Here is a 9,948-nt window from a genome sequence, read left to right on the forward strand (position 1 = left end):
CTCTGCAGTGTTCTTATCACAGCCCCCAAATTCTTTTCCTTCCAGCAAGAGATTTATGACCCAATCAAACTTGGGTCATAAATCTCTTGCTGGAAGGAGATTTATACATTCTGTCAGTAGCACACACAAATCTCAGTCTCTCTTTCCTTGTCTGTTGTTTTTAAATGGAGATGAGGAGAATTACTCTGTCTTTCCAACACAGTCATACTTGAGCTTCCCCTCCCCCTCCTTTCTTCATTTCAGATCAATTTCAATTTTTGCTTGTTAATATCAATATTACGCCAACGTCCCTTCCTCACTTGTAAATATCTTTTTATCTTATATTCCAGAGAGGGTTGCTGAATCCTAAATATATAAAAGAAACTTAGAATAAACAAACCGTGGGCTTCCCTCTCTCCAACCAACTCTCACACCAAAGAAAATCTTATCTCAATTCAAACCTTTGATCCATGTAGCTGGTATATTCTGCAGTATGTTGTTGCAGCTGTTTCCCATGACGTGCCAGTATTTTAAACCAATTAAAGATCCAATTAAACAGAGAACCTCTGCTTCTTAAGGGCTGCGTAGGAGGGTTTTCACCAGGCAAAGTGCTTTTGCACTCAGCGGCTCCCGGCTTCCCACATTCCATGCAGGAGCGAGAGCCAGGTACCAAGACAAACTGAGTGAGGCCCAGTCTCCCCATTCTTGGGGGGAATTTGCAAGGATGATTTACCTGTCATCCTTGTTTTTGTTCTCTGATGATCCTCTGCTGTTGTGGAGGCTGTCGTGCAGGCGAGACTGTGAGAAAGTATTTCCACATGTTTAGTCGGAATGTTCTTTCCGTACCATCCAACATTTCTCCAATGAAAATAGGGACATCCCATTCCATAATGATAATTATACTATTTTTACCCCACACATCTTACTGGGTTTCCCCAGCCATTCTGCTTCCAACATATATAAAAAACATAATAAAACTTTAAACATTAAAAAGCTTCCCTATACAGGATCGCCTTCAGACTGCTCAGGGGTCGGATAACTCCATATCCTCCAACATTTCTCTGGTGAAAACAGGGACATCCTAAGGAAAAATGGGACATTCCTAGATCAAATCAGAAACTGGGACAGCTTCTCTAAATCAGGCATGTCCCTGGAAAATAGGGACACTTGGAAGGGCTTTCTTGTAACTTGAAGCCATTGATTTGAGTCCTACCCTCCAGAGCAGGAGAAAACAAGCTTGCTCCACCTTCCACATGGCAGCCCTTGAGATATCTGAAGATGCTATTATATCTCCTCTCAGTCTCCTCTTTTCCAGGCTAAACATCCTTGGCTCCTTCAAGCGCTCCTCAGAAGGCTTGGTTTCCAGACCCTTGATCATCTTGGTTGCCTTGCATGTTTCAGATTGTCAACATCCTTCTTGAATTGTGGGGCCCAGGATTGGGCACAGTATTCCAGGTGTGGTCTGACCAAGGCCGAATAGAGAGGTTCTACCGGTATTACTTCCCTTTATCTGGACACCATACTTCTGTTGTCGCAGCCTAGAATAGCATTAGCTTTTTTTTTTTTTTTTTTTTTTTGCCGCTGCATCACACTAATAGGAGCCAACTCCCAGGGGCTGTAGGGGCTTTGGCTCCCACAATAAAATATTTGGGGGAACTGGGCCCCCACAAAGTTGATGGGCATTCCCTATGTCATGTGAATGATCATGCGGGGCGGGGCTTACCTGGACCCCCACAATATTTTATTCAAGTTGGCACTCTGATCACACTGTTGACTCATGTTAAACTTGTGGTCCACCAAGACCCCTAGATCCTTTTCACATGTACTGGTAGTAAACCACGTGTCCCCCATCTTATATTTGTGCATCTGGTTCTTCCTGCCTGAGTGCAGAACCCTACATTTGTCCCTATTGAAATAATTTTTGTTAGCTTCTGGCCAGTTCTCCAATCTGTTAAGGTCATTTTGGATTCTGATTCTGTATTCTGTGGCATTAGCTACCCCTCCCAGCTTAGTGTCATCCGCCAATGTGATGAGCATCCCCTCAATTCCTTCATCCAAGTCATTTATAAAGACATCGAACAACAACAGGCACAGGACAGAACCCTGCAGCACCCCACTTGTCACTTTTTCCCAGGATGACGAGGAACCATTAATGAGTTGTAAGACAAATATTTAAATCCCCTTTGCCACAACACCACAGTCCTAGTCCATTGCCTCCGTTCTCTTAGTGGATAGTTAGTACATAGAAACCAAGCCAGTCACAAGCATAATACCACAGCTATGGCTTGTCTCCTATGCCCCCAGAGATCGCCATGTGTTTGCAGCTGCCTTGGTTCCTATTTAATGTGTGCAGTGCACATTACCCTCAGACAACACCAATCTCATACAATCATAGAACTGTAGAGTTGGAAGGGACTATTCGCCTGTAAATTAAGGGGATGATCCAAGAAACTGGGGGAGAGGGATTGGGCTCCAAACCACTGCACTTAGAATCACAGACAAGTTGTTTGGGCATTTTGGTGTAGGTGTCTCAATTGTTACTTTCTGCTAGTCTCCTTCCTCAAATACTTTCATTTATTTTCTAGCCATGTACATAACTACTTCCAGCACATCTAGGTTTTTTTCTTTCTCTTATTTGCACAAAACCAAAAAACTGCAGAGGCAAATTTCCAATTCCCCACTGTGTGCTCTTACACACTTCTTGGTCAGGATTTACCAACAAAAAACAAGGTGTGCCTGCAGCTATCTGCGCACATGCCCTATCCCTATGCAACTGGCATGTTAGAATCAACCAATCAGATGGCAGAGACAAATACGAACAGGAAGGCCAAGGCCTACCAGTATGAGGGAAAGACCAAAGTTGCTCCTCATACAATTCAAATCCATGTGGGTGTGGACTACTCTGGACTTATTCAAATGGAGAAAAGGTAGATTAGCAGCTACATACTGCTCAACGGTGGTTTGGTTCTAAGAAGCATGGTATTGATGTGTCCAGCTATGTATCAGGCAGGTGATCAGGAATATCTACTTTGCCACGTAGGTCACTATTGCCATTGCAGTTGGAGCAAACACAGCAGAATGCTGTATGCACCAAAACACCACCACCACCACCTTTGGACTCTGTAGAGCAGATAATACAATTGCAATCCCACATGCAGTTTATAGCACAAGAGCAATGACTGAAAAATCTGTAGTAGAGCTGGGATTTGTTTGTTTTTAAGCGTCTTGCAGTATGGTCAATCTGCGTCTGAAGCAACAGGGCTGTTTCAGATTTCAACTGGGAGCTCCCCTGCCTAAATGTACAAACACCACAGATCCCCACACAATGAAAACTAGCATGTCAAGGGGAAGTTAGAAAACTAGGAATCAGGTGGACATGTTCTAGTCTATGTGGAGGGATCTGTATATGTGCACAGGATCATTTCAGTATGTGAAACACCAAAATGCTGCCTCTTAGTTCTGTCCCTGCCACCTGCCAGCTGAAGTACGATGTAGGCTCCAAGATCCTGCAATATCTTGTACCAAACTGGCCCCATCGCTACTCCCCTTTTGGTAGGCAGCCAAGCAAGACCCTACTTTCTAAACTAGATTCTGATTGCTGATGTTGGAACCATTTTTTTATTTTTTATTAATTGTTATGCTGTTTTACTGAGAGTTGTAATGATTCTGGGTAATTATTTTACTTTTTGTGTGTTTTGTTTGCTGCCTTCAATTTTATTTTATTTTATAAATAGAAAGGCAAGATACAGATGTTGAAATAAAATTTAAATTTAAATTAAAGTACCCTCCCACCTGTAGGCTACAATGGCATGGCCCACCGTTTGGCCCAGATGTAAGCTTAGTAGCCCTGTGAGAAGCAGGCCATACATACTGAAATCTTGTGATTGCAAAAGCACATCCCCAGATCTAGGGCAGAGGTTTTCAACCTTTTTGAGTCCATTGATCCCTTGTCCAACTACATTCTTTCTGGGGCTCCCCTGTGGGGCTCAGGAGCCCAGTTATGTCACCCCTTGCCTGCAGAGCTGGCAGCCCCTCACCTCTTTTCAAACACCATCCCATGTGGAGTGTTCCCTCATCCTCCTCTCTGCTCCCCTCTCCTTTGCAGTCTGGGCAGCCACAGCTGCTGCCCCCTGGTCTGTGAGCTGCTACCTCTGCGCCCAAAGAGAGGTGCCTCCTCACACTGCCCCACAAGGGCCTGGGAAGCACCCCATGGCCAGCCCCAGAGGCACCATTTGCCTAGGGAGCTTGTAGCCAGAGCTGCTGCAACAAACAGCTGTGCAAGACTTTGGGTGGCAGAGATGCAAGAGGGCATCAGAGGAGGGACGGAAGGAAAGAGGGACAGAGGCCAGAGTTGCCTGTGGCACCCATGACCATCATTCAAGGCACCCCAGGGTAGCACAGCACACTGGTTGAAAACTAATGATCTAGGATCATTAGATGGGATCATAGGCTGGTGAAGGCCCTGCCATTCTGATTACAGAGGTTTTGTTCCCCAGCTAACTCCACACCAGGTTAGGGTCGGTTTCTCTCTCTCTCTCTCTCTCTCTCTCTCTCTCTCTCTCTCTGTGTGTGTGTGTGTGTGTGTGTAACACAAAGCAATCTAAAGTGTGGGCTTTAGGCAGTTACACCAATGAGTGCACAAAGAATGTCATGGAAGACTAGCATCTGATTCACAGTGGAGGGTCTTCAAGTGATCCTACCACACAGACAAAGGTCTCTTGGAGAGTTAAGCTCCAATCCATGCTCAGGACATTTGTGCAGGGATTTGCAAAGACTGAACCTTGTGTGTATGTGTAGTTCCACCTGCAGGCTGGCTTAGTCACACTCTTGCTAGCAAATTGCTCTTAGCTCACCCTTAGTTGCCTGCCTGTAAAAAGGGGTATTAAGCAACCTACCTAAAATGGCTGCTCTGAGGATGAATAAAATAAGGACTCTGGCTGGGCAGGCTATTCCTCATTTTCTTTCTAGCCTCACAGGATTGTTGCAAAGATAAACAAGATGTGTTTTGTATATAAAAAAGAGCTGTAGAGAAATGAGTAAGATACCAAAAGTACCATAGCAAAGCAGACCAGAGTCCTTTTCCCCACCACACACCTATTTGAAAGCATTATTTTCCCACATCATGAGCCAGGAAACCAAACAGAGCTGCCCTTCCAAAGTAAGCAGCAGGCCCTCTCTTTCATTGGAGGGTTTTAAGCTGAAGTTGGATGGCCATGGTTATGGATGCTTTAGTTGAGATTCCTGCATTACAAGGGGTTGGACTAGATGACCCTCACGGTACCTTCCAACTATGATTCCCCTGGAGCTGTTCTGTCAGGGGTGGGGAACTAGTGGCCTTCTAGATGCTGTTGGACTCCAACTCCCATCAGTCCCAGCCAGCATGGCAAGGATGATGGGGCCCCCATTCCAGCAACATAAGACCCACCACAGGCTTCCCAACCGAGTCTGGATGCTGTAGCCCAGTTTTCCCTAACCTGATACACGATGGCAAGAGGAGACATACTGGTCTATTAGAAAATATTAGGGTCAGTGGGAATGCCACAAAATTGTGAACTGCTTTCAGGTGCCCTGTAATACATTCTCAAGTATAAATGCAAGAGCAATGAGTCAATTTCCCCCTGTGCAGCTGATGTGGTTCCCTGCAAGAGCCACCTCCAGCCTGGATATGTTTGGCACCAGATGGATAAAATCGTCCAGCCAAAACAAAAGGAAAAGAAACACTGATCAACCAGATGAGAATGGCATGTTCCCCCCACCCCACACTTTCCCTTCCAGCCCATCCATCACAAGAACCCTAGAGTACGAAGCTGGTAATGGAGCCGGGAGCCAGTGAGAAGCCATTGTTTGCAAAACACTGAGCAGCTTCGCCTGCCACCACATCCAAAGGTTGCAAATTATACAAGATCGCTTGTGTAATCTAGGCAGTAGTAGTACAGATCCCGAGGGCATTGAAGGGAGGGATCCTCATGAAAACGGGCTGTCCAGTGATGGACCACAGTCAAGCACAATGGAGGGGAGTGGTTCCTAGGAAGGAGCTGGCAGTTCCTTCCTTCCCTGTCACTGCTGGGGGGGGGGGGATGACAAAGCAGCTGAGCCCAGGCAGGCAAGCAAGACAGCACCGCATCCTGCTCCCTGCTCCCTGCAGCGGCTTTTGTGCCTTTCTGGTGCTTTGTTCCAGAGGCAGAAGAGAACATGGTTGCTGCTTCCCAGGGTAAAAAGCAGAAAAACCCAACCATGGCTAATTTGCACGCCTGAATTCCTCTTAAAACACACTGGTGTTTAGGCTGGCCTTAAACAAAGCAGGTGGGTGGACAGGGTGGTGGAACCATTCAAAATGGTTTGAGCTGGGTTGAAGTGGCCAGGTAGCAACTGCAGCCCAGGAATTGTCAAGAGAAAGAAAAATAAACTATGCTAATTGGGGGAAAGAGGCCCCTGATATTTAAGAAGCTCCATGGAAAATCTCTGCTCAAACCACCCGCAGGAATGACTTTGCAGCACAATTGTACTAAATCAAGAGGCTTTTTCAAAATACCATCTTGCTCCAAGCCCATGCATGAGAAGATACCCTTGGTACCCAGGTGGAAAATAAACTTGATATCCCAGGGCTCCATTTGCCTGTGCAGTGAGACTCCTCACTCAGGCAGTTCCATTAGCACAGATTAATAACTTTCTCTGCAGCAGAGGGATTGAGAGGCACCCAGAAACCACAGAGAGTTGTGCAACAGACTTGGAGCGGGATGGGCTGAGTTCTAATTCCCGCATATCCTCCAACAGCTGGGGTCACCTTGGGGAGGTCCTACGCCTACCCTTTTCACTTTATGAACAAGAATTAACGGGGTCAGTTGCTCATGACTACACCAGCAGATCAGTCTCTTCAAACATGATGGGTGAGATAGGGAGCCGTCTGTTGGGCACCCCACAAAATGAACACCCTCCCTTTTGACCACATACCCAAGACTGTGCAACACCTCCCACATGACACTGAACCACTGGTAGATATTTTAAAAAACCTCAGTGGCCATGGCTCATCATGAGAGGCTGACATAGCTGCCAAGTTTTCCCTTTTCTCGTGAGGAAGCCTATTCAGCATAAGGGAATTACCCTTAAAAAAAGGGAGAACTTGGCAGCTATGGAGGCTGGCATGAACGTCACTAGCCACCCTCTCAGGAGAACCAGCTCCCACTTCCCGCCCTCCTGAAATGGAGGCTGTCTTTAGCAACTGAAAGAAGCGAGCATCATGAGGTCAAAAGCCAAGCATTGTACCAAGTGATGAGCACAGAGACTATGGGGACAGGGGCGTTGCCAGTTCTGAGTAAACAACCAACAGGCTCCTCAGCAAGCCACCTGCATCACTTTGAACCCCCATCCTTTTACTGCACTGATGTAACTTAACATGGTGTAATTCACTGTGGTAGTTGGGGGGGGGGGTTAAAACCCCAACAGATGATGGTGGGAATCAAACGAGATTATCTCAACTGGTCCGTTTGCAACCCTTCAAGAGAATAACCTCAGAGGAGGCAGCATAATTTGGGCAGATTCAGAGGATTTAAGTTTTAAAATTTGGGAACAGAAGATAAATTCATGGGGTATGGAGGGTTTGTGTAGGAGGGGGAAGATATGATTGCTGCTGCTGTTTTCCTCCCAGCTCCAAGGGATCCCTCCTTTCTTCAGAGTAGCCAAACCAACAGCTCAACTAGCCACACCCAGTGGTTTTAAGGCTGCGGAACTAAGGATGGAGCAGTAGCAGCCAAACAATTGAAATAAACTCTAAAGCCACAATCACCAGCACCCATTTTCTAGGCAAATTGGTTATTTTACAGGTGGGCTTTGCTGTAATCCGGGAGATTTCGAAGGACATGATGGACCCACTTTATTAAACAGGCCTGGCTCAGGGCAGTGATGGAGGGGGTGATGCCCCTTCTTCTCAGAAGCATCCCTGCAGCTGCTCCCCAAGCGCCCCCCCCCCCAGCATTTGCTTACCCCAATGATGACGGTGTCATCCCCCTGGAAAACTGGGATGAATTTATCTCCCCGTATGATCTCCGACTGGTTCAAGGGCCGGAACCTACAGAGCACTTTGATGCTACATTCATTGACTTCTGTCGTCATGTTGGCTGGGCAATTGGGCTCCCTGTTCGTCCCGGCAGCTTTTGTGGCGAAGAGGTGGAGGAGAAGCAATTCCCAAGGGGAGTCGAGAGGCAGAGAAAGGTAAAGGCGGCGTGGAACCAGGCTTTAGCAGCAGATTGCAAAACCGGAAAGCGAGATCCCTAGATTGTCACCCCACAGCAGCAGAGCAATGGGGCTCTCTCAGCTGGGCTGGTGTGTCCTCTGTGCCTGCGTTACCTTGGGATGCTGCTTGCAGTGCCTGTTATCTCCCTCCTTCCTGCTGCAGGCAGCGGCAGCATCAGCAGCGAGCAAAGGGATGGGCAGCTGGAGCCAGGATGCTATAGCTTTTAAGGTGGAGCGGCTTCTGATGACTTAAGGTGGAAGCAAATATGTTGGTCCTAGCCCGGGGGTGAGGAACCTTTTTCAAAACAAGGGCTGCATTTCCTTCTGGGAAACCTTTTGAGGGCGACATGCAAAGGGTGGGCGGGACCAGAAGCAAAAGCGGGAGGAGCAACAAATGTGCTTTTTTTGCCTGCATCTCTGCTGGCCTCCATCCAGGCAAGCAAGACACATTCCTGTCAGGCAAAAACACTCAGGTTGTGGAGCAGACCCAGGGAGGGGTGTGACTTGGGGAGAGTCCCCAGGGCCGATGGAGAAGACTGGTGGGCTGCCTTCTGCTGGTGGGTATGATGTTCCCTACATTTGCCTTAGCCAGTGCCCCCTCCTTTGGGTTTTGAATTGCAGCTGGCACACACCAGTTGCTTTCTTCTTTTTGAACGTTGACCTGGTGCAAAGGAGGGCTGGACTCCTGGAGGCAAGGGGCAAGTGCTGCTTGGCTTGCTGGGTTTAGAAAAACAGCGCCTGCCAAAATTCCCTGGGCTTCTTTGGGAGGCAAAGCAGGGTAAAAATGGGATGAATTAGTAAATAATAAAAGTGAGGATCTGCACCCTTTTCCTAGGCACTCTTTCATTTAATTTAGGCCCCATGTCTCAAAAAGCATTCTGCACTGCCCTAATGCCTACTATGTTGGCACTGGCTATGATTATTCCCTGCCGAGCAGGGGGGAAAACATTTAGCATGCATTCTTTATTATCACTCCATAGTCCATAGGATTAGAGGGAGCTGCTTAGTAACAGATCAGGCTATTCGTTCATTTGGACCAGTGTTGTCTACGTTGCTGGCAGCAGCTTTCCTAAGCCTGTTACAGATAAATATTTTCCCTCATCTTCTACATGATCCTTTTCTAAACTGGAGATGCCAGGGATCGAATTTGAGACCTTCTACTTGCAAAGCAGGTGTTTTTCCATTGATTGAGCTCTGGGCCCCTCCTTACATGACCTCAGGCTGAGGCCAGAGTCAGTTCCAGGCATTCTGTTCATTGAGCATTCATCCTGATTTGTTTGCACAAAGTTTGTGGGGACATTAGATGTCATTGCCTATTTATTGTGCATTCATTCTGTTTGCAAGGAGGTTAGACAATGTGTCAAACAAATATTATCCCACATTTCCCAGTGCATTTCCCCGTCACTTTTCCTAATCACAAAAAGGCTGATTTGAGGGGGAAGCCAGTTTGTTGTGCAATAGAGCCCAATCAGCTTTAATTGCACATCCTAAATTTGTAGGCGCAGAATTGAATCCCACCTGACAATAGCAATGGTCTGAAATCACCCCAGGTTAAGATAAATGCCAGTCTGATTGAAGATGTCACCCACCTAAATACTAGATGACATGCATTATACTGGCTCATTTGATTTCTCATTTTTCCAAAGCACCCAAACAACCCAAACTAAGGCTGCCTCCACAAATACCCTGGGAGAGGCCACATTCTCATGCCTCTCAGGTTCTTGCTACCTGAAGGCCAAG

At 46.9% G+C, this 9,948-nt stretch overlaps 1 protein-coding gene across 1 annotated transcript in view; it reads right to left on the reverse strand.

Moving 5' to 3' along the window:
* KIF5A (kinesin family member 5A) overlaps positions 1-8,429 on the reverse strand; it is a 62,730-nt gene extending 54,301 nt beyond the window's left edge. Inside the window, exon 1 of the mRNA XM_035102492.2 lies at positions 7,960-8,429. Within this exon, the coding sequence (XP_034958383.1) occupies positions 7,960-8,088 (129 nt within the window). The 5' untranslated portion in view covers positions 8,089-8,429. The remainder of the gene's footprint in view (positions 1-7,959) is intronic.
* Positions 8,430-9,948: the final 1,519 nt, after the last annotated feature.

The sequence above is a fragment of the Zootoca vivipara genome, chromosome 2 (assembly GCF_963506605.1).
Source record: "Zootoca vivipara chromosome 2, rZooViv1.1, whole genome shotgun sequence".
In the NCBI taxonomy this organism is placed as follows: domain Eukaryota; kingdom Metazoa; phylum Chordata; class Lepidosauria; order Squamata; family Lacertidae; genus Zootoca; species Zootoca vivipara.